The sequence below is a fragment of the Cavia porcellus genome, unplaced genomic scaffold (assembly GCF_034190915.1).
Source record: "Cavia porcellus strain 051 isolate PalLab524CR breed Dunkin Hartley unplaced genomic scaffold, mCavPor4.1 scaffold_3, whole genome shotgun sequence".
NCBI classification, from domain to species: Eukaryota; Metazoa; Chordata; class Mammalia; order Rodentia; family Caviidae; genus Cavia; species Cavia porcellus.
The window spans coordinates 97,663,349-97,678,544 of NW_026947486.1; the positions used below are offsets into that span (position 1 = coordinate 97,663,349).

The 15,196-nt window shown below is 37.5% G+C and overlaps 1 protein-coding gene across 4 annotated transcripts in view; it reads left to right on the top strand.

Moving 5' to 3' along the window:
• Phf6 (PHD finger protein 6) overlaps positions 1–7,385 on the top strand; it is a 55,356-nt gene extending 47,971 nt beyond the window's left edge. Inside the window, exons 10-11 of one of the 4 annotated variants that reach the window (XM_013144413.3) lie at positions 197–323; positions 7,151–7,385. In XM_013144413.3, coding sequence (XP_012999867.1) covers positions 197–323 — 127 coding nt within the window. In that variant the 3' untranslated portion in view covers positions 7,151–7,385. Of the gene's footprint in view, positions 1–196; positions 3,690–7,150 lie in introns of those variants that run through there. The other 3 variants (XM_005000281.4, XM_005000282.4, XM_063246439.1) reach the window with 3 other exon arrangements.
• Positions 7,386–15,196: the final 7,811 nt, after the last annotated feature.

Sequence of the window (15,196 nt, forward strand, 5' to 3'; positions counted from 1 at the left end):
GGTTTTATTCCAAATGAACTTCTGTAATCTTAGTAATGGTATAGTTTCCTATCTTTCAGATAGAAATGGAACTTTAATTGATTGTGGGGTGTTTTTAAATGTGAATGAGGAAACCCATATTTTATATGGGCACCAGCCTCATCTGCTAATGCTAACACAGATGTATTCTCATCGACAATGTCTTTCATCATTGTAGACTGTATTGTAAAAACCATAGTGGAAATGATGAGAGAGATGAAGAAGATGAGGAACGAGAGAGTAAAAGCCGAGGAAAAGTGGAAATTGATCAGCAGCAAGCTCAGCAGCAACTTAATGGAAACTAGGTATGAACGTTAATTATATGGGATCTGTGGTCAGGATCTAATACTCACTGATAAATACATGATACAGTAATGGTATACAATAAGATTTTTTTAAACCTTAAAGTATTTAGTTAAGAGCATGTTACCAGAATGCTGAGGATTATATAGGCTTGTGTAGTTTTTTTTTTTTTTTTTTTGACTAGCCAGTTTTGTAACCATAAAACCAAACTATCTACTTTATCAATAAATGTAGTTACAATGTCAAATCAGTAAGATATTCTCACTCCTCAGTAACATTATGTTGATTGTATTTCCCTCAAGCATCATATTTTACATTTTCTTATCATCTTTTAAACAGGTTCATGGGACAGAGTTAGAAAACTGGGAATGAATAAGACATCCATAACTACTATTCTTTTTCACTGTTTTCTAAAAGGGTTTGTAACTTTTTACTGCCCAACTCTTAGATCCTTCACTGAACTGCCTAAAAACATCTTGTTTGTTTCATGAGTTTTCTCTAGACGGCTGAGTTTGACATTTCGATATTACATAGCTGTAGTGTGCAGTTTCTGGGAAGCAATTGAAACACTATTAACCCTAAGTTTGTTTAGTGGATCATGCTCAAGGGAAATGTAAGCAAATTTTACTTTACAATGCAAACATGCCTCTGGTGGCAACACATGGTAGTTTGTGAATTTTTTTTGCACTCAAGTAATGGAGGCTAAAAATGAAGAGAACCTGCTTTTTATCTTAGCTTTGAGAACACATACTAAAAGTCTCTTCCAAGAAGTGTGCTGAAGCTTTTTATTTGGTTTCCTGGCAGAGTTGTTCTCACTGACCAGCATGGACTTGGGCAGCTGGCGATTATGAGCTGCAAGCTCCAGTGCTTATGCCAAAATTCTCATGACAATACACTTCTCTTTCCATGTCATGCAAAAAGCTTCTGGCAAAATGATTGAATCCTTTCCAGTTTAAACCAATATTTGGCAACAGCAAATTAAACCTCTTGCAGATTTAAAGGGTTACTACCTGCTAAGAACGTTAGACACCACATCTGAAACCCATTTCTCTCAAATGCCCCGTTGTGTGGAACACTTCACATATTGGCTCAAAATGTGTAAGGAGGTTTCGTGTGCTGTAGAAGTAAAAAACAGTCTTCACATAAAGCAGTATTTATTTTTAATTTTGTGACCACTATTTTAGAAACTTATTTAATATTTTTAATGTTTTCTGTCATTGTTTGGTTATCTATTAAATAGTGTTTTCTGCCCTGCTTTTTTCCTGGTAGGGCTCGGCGTTGTTTTATTGATCATCAGAATTGTTTCTTAAAGCCGAAGAACCCAGCTATTTAGAAAGGATTTTCACACTGGCATTTCTCGCTAGTGACATTTTCTTCCACTTACTGCTGAAGCACATTTATGTATTTCTTTATGGCAAAACCAAAAAGCTTTAGTTGTGGTCTGCCTAATACTACCATAGCACCTCAATACCAAGGATGCGGATTCTGATTTCTGAATTATTAGTTAACCTACCACAATAAAGCAGAGTTGGAAATAAAAAAATCATGTTAACTTGACTACATTGAGATATTCTGCAGCTGATAGAACAGCATTTTTAAATGTACTAAGTGAAAAATTACACTGTGCTTAGTGACTGAATTTTTAAACTGCTAGTCCCTTAAGAACACGTTTGTCAAGTGTGTATTCACACATTTACTTCAATCAAGGGACTAAATGCTTGCTTTATTTTAACCATCTTTCTTGTTATTTTTAGAAGGAAACTGTCTTCAGTAGTGGATTGCCCTCTATGTTTTCTTTTTGCTTTTAATATGCCATCATGTGTATGTGATTAATTTTCAGAATTCATGACTTGAAGTGCAAGGACAGATCTAAATGTTTGTTTACCAAGCTATGTGACTTTTTCCAAAGGATCTGTACTTTATTTCTCTGCAACAGCTTGAAAACCATTTTTTCTTAAATCTTTAAATCACTGTGTCTAGGTCATTTTTACATTGTGTGCCATAGAACTTACCCATGGAGAAACAGAACTCCTTCATTTTTGGACAACTACTGTAATGAATATTTTTAAGGAAAAATAGAAGGTGCCAGGGGTAATCATGGCCAGTCAATAATTATATAATAGACTTCAAATACTACAGCTGTCAGTTGATAAGTTTGTTGTGTAGTAAAATACGTGACTGTGTATGGGTTTCTTCAGCTCTTTCCCTGCCACTAGCAACCAGAATAGCACTTTACCTTTTGGTTGGCTAGATAAGTGGCTGACTACCTGTTTTTTTCACTGTGGTGTGATTGGCTGAATAATTGTTCATTAATTGAAATACAAATTGAAGTCACATGAAAAATCATCTTTGGTCATCTTTGGTTGTAAGCCTACAATGTTTTGATTATCCATTTTTCATCACATGCTGAGTACAAGTGCCTTACAATGTAAAAATTGTACAGTACTTATGTTCCCAAGTAGTATCATCATCTTCTGGGTAGTAATTACATTGTGGTATTAATATTTAGATAAATGGACCTCAGCAGTGTATTTACTGTACATCTCTTAAGTCCTTAACTGTAGTTTTAATAAGCATGACATTATTTGATAAGTATATGACATTTACATCATTTCCAAAAAATATTGCCATTGCTGTCTTTTATGCATATTTTAGCCTAAAATTTTGAAGTGTCTTTTCTTTCTTTCTTTTGTTTTTTTCTTTTTGTTTTGTTGTTGTTGTTGTTGTTGTTGTTATTAAACAGTGTAATCTTTGCAAGCATATATTGAAGATTATTCTGGAGCATTTATTGCCTTACCAGAAATGTTAGTAAGAAATGTTCTTTAGAGTAGAAAGATAGACTTGAGTTTCTATACTTTAATAACAACTGTTTGTTCCTGGGGGGAGGTGAGGGGGGGATTTTTACATTCATCTCAATTTATTAAAAACCCACAACTGAAATGAATTTTATTTCAAGGATTAGCAATTTTAGAATTTCAGATAATACTTGCTCAGAATGACGTGCTACTCAAGATACTAAGAGAATAATAAGATCTGTCAATCTACTATTAAATCAGAATCTATGTACTTGAACAAATGCGTGAATCTCAAATATCTCAAAGCAAAGGAAAAAGTTTTCTAGAGTGTTGTTGCTTTTTTAAAAAGCACTGAGGTTAGACCAAGGTATAGTTTGTTTTAACAGACATTTAGATTAATTGTAAAGATAAGGAATGCATCATGGGTCAAAAATCAAACATTCCTCTCATGTTATGTATATTTTGTTCTTGTTATATTGGCTTTATTTTCAAAATTGTAGTTTGTAGTATTAGTTTCCTTTTATTGGTATTCTTGCATATACTATTCATTCAATAAATGAGTTATGACTTTCATATTTGTATGTCTTTTTTGTGAAAATGTATAATGAAGTTTATTTGAGTAGAACAGTAGTATTATATTCCTTTTAATCTTGCTTTATTCCAAGGTGAAAATGCCTGGCATAGTTTAAGAATTTGTGGAAATAAACAAGTATGGGAGGGGGAAAAAGTGTGTTTGAATTCAGTTTAAAGTTTTACAATATTAAAATTTTTATTATGGCAGTGAATGGTAGTCTTTTACATTCAGCAGAGTTGCATTATATCTTGGTTTTTCCAGTATGTGGTTCAGATATCTACAGCTTAAATCAGGAATTCTGGAACCTAGTTGGAAAGTGATTTTGAAAATCAACACATCAGGGCTGGGGACTTAGCTCAGCGGCATAAGTGCCTGCCTTGCAAGCAGGCAGTTGTGAGTTTGATCCCTGGTACTGATAAAAAAAATCAACACATCAAAACTCCTTGTGCAGTTCATCTGACAGAAAAAAGAATTGAAGGATTAGTATGCCATAAAGGGATTCCATTTCATACACTTAGTATTTACTCCCCTTATATGGACAGTTTGCTACAGTGTTCCTATATCGAAGTTTATCGTATTCAGGGCAAAAACCAAAAAATAATTTTTTTTTTCTTTTTGGTCTTTTTCCTTTTTATCGGTACCAGGGATCGAACTCACGACTACCTGCTTGCAAGGCAGGTGCTTATGCCGCTGAGCTAAATCCCCAGCCCCTAAAAACCAAAATTTTAATTAATGAGCTAGGCATGGTGACACATGCCTGTAATCCCAGCACTCAGGGAAGCTGAGGCAACAGGATTGCAAGTTTAACCTCAGCCCAGGATATGGTCACTGTATTTAGAGCTGTCTTTGAGTTTCTATAAAGTGGTTTGTACAGAACTAAGCAGACTACTTAGTGATAAAGTGAGACCCTCAGAATAAAAATATAAAAAGAAGGGCTGGGGATGAAGTTCTGTGGAAAGGCCCTGAAGTCAAGCCCTAAAACCACAAAAGAAGCTTTAATTAGTGGAATACATTTATTCTATACATAATTCCTAATCCATGTTCTTCCTCAGAGGGGAAGAAAATATCAATTAACAGGTTCTGATCCATGTAGGAACATAGGATGGTATGCTTTTACCACAAATTCTATCAAATAGTACATGCATGCATGTGTATATTTAAAATCCACTACTAGGTTTCATTTGAATTGCCCCAATAAAAATACGGAGATGGGGAATTAATGTGGATTTCTTTAGCTGATGAAATCTATGACAGCTGATTGCTGGGCATGGTGGTACATACCTGTAACCTCAGCATTTGGAAGGCTGAGGCAAAAGGATCACTGCACGTTCAAAGCCAGCCTGGTCTACATAGCGAGTTCAATCCTGGCCTGAATTATAGAGCAAGACTCTGTCTCAAAACAAGCAAACAAAAAACCATAAATAAACCAACCATGACAGTTGGCTTATTGTTCTACTAACTGTAGTCCCTAGAAATCAATGAGGTCATTACAAAGCAAAATTCTGTGGCCCGAAAATGGCCAGTCTATCTTTTTAAGAGAAAATAAACTCATCTTACATTTATATTTTAGAGTCTTCAATTGTGAAGGCAAAGTGCTCTTTTTTGTATCAACTAATGTTACATAACTTTGACTTGTTCAGATAATAAGGTAATATTACTAAAGATAGAAGGCCAAAATATGTTCTTTTTTGTGTGTGGCACTAGAGATTAAACCTAGGGAGTGCTCAGCTTTATCTCTAGCCTTTCTTTTTCCCTTAGGATCTTGATAAGTTGCCCAAGCTGGCCTTGAACTCATTATTCTCCTGCCTCAGTCTCCAGAGTAACTGGAGTTACAGGCATGTACCATCATGCCTGGTTTAGAAAATATTCTTGATTTTTATTCAGAAGAGGAAAAATACAAAGTACCAATTTCTGTGATGTTACTGATGGCATCTGAAAATATTACCCTTTAGGAGACATGTTCTGCATATGCTTAGTGTACTAAAGTCAACCACCCAGCACTGGTTCCTTGTCAAAAGACAATAGATCCACAAAATTTCCAAATTATGACTTTGGCTATATCTGTGTTGCTTCGTTTACTATGATGGTGGGGGGTTAGGAAAGATAAAAGGCAGCTGGAAAAAGAACTAACTAGGTCTACTTATGACTGATAATATTGTAGCAAAAAGGCATATATGAAAACAAGAATACTGTTTGAGGGGGTAGCCTTTTAAATGGTCCTCAGAGACTAGATATTTAAGAGAGCATTAGGAATGGTGAGACCCAAATAAACTCGCATAATATGGGCACTGGATTTAGATCTGTCTTTGAGTTTCTATAAAGTGATTTTTACAGAAGGTAATATGTGTTTCTGCATATTTTTAAAATCAGAACTGTTTATAGATTTCTTATTTATAAAAGTAACATCATGAAAAAGATTAAATTACTGGAACATACTACAATGTGGATGAATCTTGAAAACATTATACAAAAAGGAAGATATGAAAGGTCACATATGATAGGGCTCCATTTTTATGAACTTTCCAGAGAGAAATGCAAAGAGACAGAAGACAGGTTACTGATTCCCAGTGGCTACAGAGATGGGAAAAGAGTGACTGTTACCAGGCTTAGGGTTTCTTTTGAGGGTGATAAAACATCTGGAATTAGTGTTTGATGACTGCACAGCTTTGTGAATATACTTTAAAAACCAGGAAATTACACACTTAAAAGGGTGAGTGTGCTACATGAATTTTAGAAAACTAATAGTGTATATGGTCATTGTACAAAATTAAATATACAACAATATATAAGCAAAATGTGAAAATACTCCCTTTTTCCACAAGACTATTCCCCAGAAGTATTGAATATATATCCTGTTACATGCTTCTGTACATAGATAACTTATATGGTTTTCTTTATTAGGATAATGCTATTAATGTTAAAATGCTGTTAAGTTCTATAGTATGTTTTACTTGAACACAGTGCAAGGTGTCAGGATATCTAGATTTTTTTACATGCTTTTTAAGCCTCTCTATCATTGCATTCTATGAATGAGCTGAAATGTTTTATCTAGTCTCACATACGGTATCCTTATGTTCTTATACAAGTAATTTCTTAGGCTAAATTTCCACAAGTGGAAAAGCTATGTCAAAGGTGTGCACAGTTAAAAGTTTTGATCAGAACTGCCATCCAAAAAATGTGTACCAATTTAATGGTCTATTTATAGGGATTAAGCTTGCCTGCTTCTCCACTTTAGAACAGTGCTTTTTAGTGAAAAGAGGTGTGTGTGGTACCTTTTCTAATACACATGCCATGGTGTTTTGATTTTGTTGTAAAGCCCATATTAGACTATAGTCAAACCGAGCTATGGGTTATCTTTGAAAAAATAGGCAATATATTTCACTTGTAAAATGACAAAATCAAAAGATTTTGTTTCATGTGTATTAATTGATCAATCATTTCCTTTTCTTTTTTGTAATAGATTGTACATCAATGTCTACTGTTACCAGATTGACCTGCTTCTCTGTGTCCAGGGTTGTATGTTGCTCAGTGCAGTACATATGAAGGGGTTGTATACTGTTTTGCTGAACTCCTAGGACCTTTATTCTGTGTCAAACAACTGGTCAATTCTGTGAAAGAAGAAAAAGTCCTTTGAATGTTTTTCTTTTAAACTATTTTGGCTTTTTATGAATAAAGTCTAAAATTAACCAAGAAAATGACTTTGCTTTTGGCTTATTTGCTAGAAAATGGCCTTTTTTTCATTAGTGATTTCAAACAGTTACCTACATGTCTGAAAAGAAATTATTGCTAACAGTAAGTTGGATACTCAGTTATACTGATCAGTCAGCATGGACATTTCTAAACAAAGAAAAAAATTATTTTCAAGGATGACTCGTGATACTTCAAAATTGGGTTTTTCTAATTCTCCAAAAATTTTGTGCTATTTAGTATTTATAACATTAGTGAAACTATTTCATTAAAAAAGAAGATTTAACTCAGAAGTATAGCATTACAAAAGTAATTTATAGGCCAGTGATTTAGCTTAGCGGCATAAGTGCCTGCCTGGCAAGCGCGAGGTCGTAAGTTCGATCCTGATACAAAAATAACAGAATTTATAATGTTTTATCAATGACCCAACCTTTGATCATGTTTCTTTCTACTTCTTCTTCATAGGTTTGTTAATTAAGAATCTGGGGGGAAGGGAGGCAACAAAATAGGGTGACTTCATTAGAGACCTCTTTCTGTAACTTAGAACTGCAGCAGTCATACAGACTGCTGTCATTTTCATTTCAGAAGTTAACTGGACAATTTAACACAAAGGCTTATTTTCAAGTGTTCCTGATCCTTAAGCCCAATAGGCTTATGTTCTATTTTTAGTATTGATCTAGTATTACCAGCAAGCAATAACTCTTTGAACCCTAGTATCACATATTCTTGCTTACAGAGCAAACAAAAGAGACTTTCTGAAAGTTTACAGAACAGAGCGCTGAAATTTTGGCATTGTCCTCAAATACAGCATTCTTTCTGAACACACCTTAGAAGAGTTGTTCCGAGACTAGAGGATATAACTCAGAGACACAAGCCTGCCTGGCAAGCACAAAGTCCTGAGTTTGATTTTTGGTACAAAAAATAAAGTTATTCCTCTGGCATTTTACCATTTTCCATATTCCCTAATGGCGTATGCAGCTAGCCAGTGTGCTCTGGATGCAGGAGTAGAGCATTAAAGAAAATGCATTGCTCAGGCAGAAGCCTAACAGATTTTCTGTCTGGGGAAGAGGCAGGGTAGAAGAGAGAGACTAAGCAGTCTTTACTATGGCCTTGGGAATGTAGCTAACACTTTGAAGGCCACTTCCTACAATGATTAGCACAAAACTTGAAACAGTCACATCATTATTCATTTTTTTTCCTTTGATGCCATCTTGGAAACTATTGCCTTGATTTTCACCCTTTCAAGACCATTCCTTTTCTGACGCTTGTCCCTACCCACCCATGTTCCTGGTTGTGATAGCTGTCGGTCAATATAACAATAGCTAAAATAATAAACTTGGAAAAGGTTTATATTAACTTACAATTTGGACAGTTCTAATCCAAGAGCAATTAGTGCATCGCTTCAGGCCTCTGATGAGACAGCGCATCATGGAAACTCCTCACCTTAGCAGCCAGGCAGCAAATAGGAAGAGACCAGGGTCCCATAATCCCCTTCAAGGGTTTGCCGCTACTGACTTCAAGAACTCCCAGCAGGCTCCATCCCCAATAGCACTACCCTGGAGGTAGTGCTTTAAATGTGGACCTTTGAGGGACACATCCAAACCATGTTCAGGTCTTTGCCACGTGGTATTCTCATCCATCACTACAGTCTACTACATTTGTCACCTTACTGTGGCTCACTGAAATTCCATGCTAATTTCTACCCAGGATGCTGTCTACTAAAGCATGAGTCCCAAACTAAATTGTACTCACCTAAGTTTATGCTTGGATGTGACATCATTAATCAATAGCCTAATAGTTGGTCTTCTTCAAATTCCACTTTAATTTGCTGCTAAGTTCCTCAGCATCTATCACTCTGTCTTATGGAGCCATCTTCATCTTGCTTTTAGGCTAATGGGGATTCTACTTTATTTTTGACCTTTTGCTAAGATTTCTAACTTGCCCATGTTCAGACTTTTAGTTCCTTTGTTTTCTTTATTGGACAATTCTTGGTCTTCTCTCTTTAATCATTCTCATTGTGATGGCAGATTACTTTTTGATAGCACTGGCCTCGAACTCTCACTTCTCTCAGTTCCTTGCCATCCTGTCACATCACCGCCATCATCACTACCATGTCATCTTCATCCCTAATTTGTCCCACCTTCACATCTGGGAGGAAGACTTGCTAGAGAAAGTCATATAACTATGCAGACTGATGCTACCACAGTTAATTGGTAGTTAGCTCAACTACTGCTGATCTTTAGTCCTTTACTTCCTTGTCTTTGGAATCTGTTATGAACATAAGCATGGAAACTCCAGATTTTGGTAGCCTAGGTTCAAATTGCATGTATGCTTGATTGAATTTTTTTTGTATTTTTCGTTTTTATCGGTACCCGGGATTCGAACTCACGACTGCCTGCTTGCAAGGCAAGCGCTTATGCCGCTGAGCTAAATCCCCGGCCCCATTGATTGAATTATTGACTGCCTTCACCTGATACCTATAAAATGTAGCTAAAGATAGCGCTTTATTCATAAACTTGTGCGAATTCAAGAAAGGGAACCCAGATTTGAGACTCCCATCCCTCAATACTGTCCCTTGTACCTTGTTCCCAATTCCACCTTTTGCCCCATTTATTCTCTCACCCATTTAATTTTCTTAAAGCCCAGTGTGTGCTTCACATCTCCACTTTTGTATTTTTATAATTTGTTCCTTGGTCCACTGTGCTTGCTTCTATCCAACCATTTGTACTTTTGAACTACCCTTAAAACTGTTTGAGTGAAATTCACCATGACTACACTGGGATTTGAAAAACAAGTGTGCTTTTCTTATTCTTAAGTTACTTCTTGATTCTTTGTTGTCCTTGACAGTATAAGAGTTGTCACTTGATCTTCTGCCAATCTGCTTTTGCCAGTGACTCAAGAGTGGGAGTAACACATTAGATGCTGGGACCAAAACTGAAAAGTCCTTCTGTCACCTGGGATTCTATATGGTCTACATACCTTACCTACTAGCAGAGATTTCATAGCACTGTACCCCAAATCTGATATTTCTTGGCAAAAGAAAGACCCTCAGATGTAAGGGTGGAGTAAATGTAGGTACTTGGGAGGCAAAAAGGGTGAAAGACAATTGAGACAGAAAGTTGAGGCCATTATGTAAAAGAGTAATGGAGTAGATTGACCAACTCATCATGAAAATAGAACAAGACAAAAGCTTCAAGTCCATGGGAATGAAAAATGTATGTATGTACATGTGTACATGTTATTTTTATCTAATCAAAAGAAAGATAAACATGCCTAGTTATAAAACCTATGAAAATCACCAGATGAGCAAAGCATGAAATCAAAAGCTGGGAAATTGAACATTCCAACCACAAATCCAGGCAAGTAGCAGACAGGTGAAAAAGTGATACTACTTTTTTCCTGCAGGAACCCCTTCTGCTGCATATCTGCATAATGTCTGCCTTCTGTCAAACACTGTAGGTTCAGAGAGCCCAGCCCATTTCACTGCGGCCATGGTGGCACATTGCCTATAATCCCAGGACTTGGGAAGCTAAGGCAGGAGGATCACTGCAAGTTAGAGGGCAGCCTGCGTCACATAGTGAGTTCAAAATGAGCCTAAACTATTATACAGCAAGACACTCAAAAACAAAACAAAATCACCTTGCAAGTTCTATCTGTTGGACTAATGGCAATGTGTCTTTTATGGTAATTTTTAATTTTTGTAATTTGGGGGGGGGCAGGACTGGTGATCGAACTCATAACCTCGCACCTGCCATGCAGGTGCTTATGCCACTGAAGTAACCTCCCAGCTCATTACAGTAATTTTTAATTTAAACATTCATCATATTTTGTATCACACCTTCATATATGGCTATACACACTATTTTTACAAAATAGGCTCTTCTACCTACTAAGTTATCTTTTTTTCACTTAAAGATTAGACATATCTTTGCAGGGCAGTGTCATTCTGATGGCTGCATCATTGTCCATTTTGTGGATTTCTCATAGTTGAGTTACATTTCCTTATCATTGGACGTTTAAATAGTTGCCAGGTTTTGTTGTTGCTATTTTGTTGTTGCAAACAGTGTTGATATCTAATCACAGCAACAGCAGGGACCTCCAAATTGAAGGGTAATCTACACAGTGACTGGCCTGAGCTCCTTAAGAAAAGCCTTCAAAAACAAAGGCTGAAGAAATGTTCCAGATTAAAAAAAAAAAAAAAAACGAAAGAAACATGACCCAGATGTAATGGCAATTTTTTTTTAAAAAAAGTGAGTGGTAAGGCCAGGTGTGGTAGCAAATGCCTGTAAGCCCAGCACTCAGGAGGTTGAGGCAGGAGGATCACTGTGAGTTTTAGACCAGCCTGGGCTACACTGTTTTTAAAACCAGCCTAAATTGCATAGCGACACCCCGTCTGCAAGCCAAACAAAACAAAAAAATCACATCTGAATGGGCATAGTACAGTGGCACACCCCTTTAATCTTAGCTCCTAAAGAGGCTAATGTTTGTTTGGGTTTTTGGTTTTTTTTATTTGTTAATTCATTGTTTGTTTAGGGCTTTGTAGGGTTGTTCTGTTTTTGAGACAGAGGCTCTCTATGTAGTCCAGGTTGACTTGAAACGCAGTGTGCCAGGCTGGCCTTGAACCTATAGTGATCTTCCTGCCTCACCTCCCAGCTGCTGTAATTACAGGCATATGGCACCACATCTGGCTTGAAGAGGCTAAGATAAGAGGATTGTGAATTGGAGGCCAGAGTGAGCAACCTAGCAAAATCCTGTCTCAAAAAACAAACTAAAGAGCTGTATATGTAGAACATAGCTCAGTGGTACAGGGACCATGAGCTCAGTCCTCAGTAACACACACACACACACACACACGCCCCTGGAGGTGAGAGGATAAGAGGACAAAGTGGGGGTCAGATGAGCAAGAGAGAACTTTCTCCCTTCCTAATCCTCAGGGTGACTATGGTGTATCCAAAACAGAGGATAAACCTGGGCTGTTTCATCCCTCAGCTGTCACTGTTGTTTAGTTTGTATCTCCTGTCCTCATCTGTCCTAGGTTCCTTTTTCATTTTGTGGAAGTAATATTTCTTTTCTTTTTAAGAGACAGGGGTCTTTGGGCCCAGATTGGCCCTAAACTCCTGGGCTCCAGTGATCCTCAAAAAGAAAAAAGAAAAAAACAAAAAACAGAAAAACAAAACAAAAAACCTGTTGATCTTGCTGTGTTCTCAACACAGCCCAGAACACTTCTGTGATCAGATGACCTATAACTGCAGATAGTATCAGTCACATTAAGGACTCAGTCTCACTAGACTACCCCGTTTCATCTCCAATACCAATTGCAAGTTCCAGGCAGTAACTTGTATTTCTTTTTTTTTTTTTTGTAACTTGTATTTCTGACCAGCTGTAAATGGGGAAGGAGATCCCACAATCCCCCTTCAGTTTCAATTAATTAGCTATGATAGGTTCCTCCAAAAACTAAAACTAGAAATTCCATTCAATCCAGCTGTTCCCCTTCTAGGTATCTTCCTGAGAGAGTTAAAGGCATCATATTGAAGTGATAACATGTGTGCCCATGATTATAGCAGTGCAACTCAGCTAAATATTGGATGTGGACTCTGGCCATCAAGAGATGATATGGAAAATGTAATATTTATACATAATGGAGTACTGCTGTGCCCTAAAGAAGGATAAATCTTGATCATTTGTAGGAAAATGGATCCACCTTAAGACTATAATGTTGGAGGCTGGGGATTTAGCTCAGTGGCATAAGGTAAGTATGAAGTCATGAGTTCGATTGCCAGTACCAAAAAAAAAAAAAAAAAAAAAGACCATAATGGTAAGTGAAATAAATCAGACACACATGCTTAAATATTGCACAATTTCTCACATGACAAACCCAAAGTATAAGTAAAATAGTACAATAAAAGAAGATAATAGGAAACAGGGAAATAACTTGCAAAAGGGAAGGAGATGAAGAGATGGAAGAGGGAGGAGAAGAAAAGGGGATAAAAAAGAAATAAGATGTATTATCCACATGTACCAACTCCTTATGACAAATGCAATCATGTACTGCAAATGCACTAATAAAAATTTTAAAAGTCCTAAGACAGCTCAAAAGATTTGGGGAACCATTTGTAATTATAAAAAATATTTAAAATGATGCAGATATACAGCTGGATGGAAGAGATGGACAGAGCAAGGTATGGAGAGGGCATGCAGCTTTTGTGCTGGTTCTGGGCACAGTATCTTTACAGCATCTCCATGTGTTCAGCAACCCAGAAGTTCATGAGATTTTACTGCGGAAAAATTTTACAGAGCTTGATCTACCCCCTTGCCAGAGTTGGTCTGTGGGGCTGCAAGTTCCAACCCTCTAATCACTTGGTCTTTCTGGTGCCCAGCCCCACCCCGAGGTGATCTAGAGGCCCCACCTAAGTCATTATTAATATTAACTCAGCTATGATCAAAAGGAGCTTCTTGTGAGGCTGGGCATATAGCTGATCAGTAGAGCATTTGCCTAGCATGTGCCAGACCATGGGTTTTATCCCTAGCATGTGGATGGTGACAAAAAACTCTAGATTTATAACCCATGGTGGTGGCACACAGCTGCCATCACTTCCTGTTATACTTTTCAGACTATTAAGGCTGACCCAAGCAACAAGTACTTCTCCTTATAGTCATGTACTTCCCAGTATGAAGCACTGTCATGACACATATTTTTTCTACTGTTGTATTTCTATCTTCAAATGGAAATTTAATTAATCTTTTTTATTGGTACTGGGGATCGAACTCAGGACTGCCTGCTTGCAAGGCAGGTACTTGTGCTGCTGAGCTAAATCCCAAGCCCCGAAATTTAATCAATTTAATCACTGGTAACAGCAGACAATCTCAAACTGGGAAGAGTTGTACCAAATAACTGGCCAGTGCAAGGTCATGACAGTCAAAGACTGAGCTGCAGAACTCTTCCAGAATAATGGAGACTAAGGAGACCTGACAATGAATCATGCCATGTCCTTCTGGATTGGCTCCTACACTGGAAACACAGGACACAGATCCACTGGCCAGAGGAAGGGCTCCTCACCTCTATGCCTGGAGGAAAGGGGGAAGGGAGCAGTGTATATGGATGGAAGGAACTGATGTGAGTCCAGTCTTTTCAAAAATGCATTTGTTGAACCTATGTGTAAAATGCTGATAGAGGAGGCTGAATGAGGAACAATGTTCTGAACTTTACTGAGAGGAATAAGAAAGCCAATCTAGGACTCAATGGATTGTGGACGATTCTGATGGCTCAGTTGGGACTGAAGAGCATGAAACTGTAGAAATAGCACTCTCCATGGTTGCAGGGTTTTCCGCAGCAGCACTCAGCAACTGTGCAATTCACCCAGGATATGGCTTAGCCATTTTTGCAGAGCAGAACCAGGGAGGATACAAGGGACTTCTAGGATTGGGAAGTCAAGCAACAGAACTGGGAAGTAAAGGAAGCTGGGAGCTGAGTGGTAGACCATAGAATTGGGGATTTTCATGAGTCCACAGCACAATTAGGGTGGCCAGAAACGAATGGAGAGGAAGCAAATTGCAGTCAGAGATTGGGATCCTGCAATTCAATAGCTGCTGCCATGTGCACCACTGGGAAGCATCCTCCATCCCAGCCGCATATCTCGGTATCTGAGGACTCTGCAGCCCACTTTGCCTGGGAAAGTCCCAGTTCATATATTTTTATCCCCCCAGCATTTTGTCCAATTGAATAGCTAATCCAGATTTTTTATTTTCTAAGTATTGATATGATACCTGCATTGAAATAAGCCAGGATAGATGTGTTGGAACTTTTAAATTCCAGTTTCTG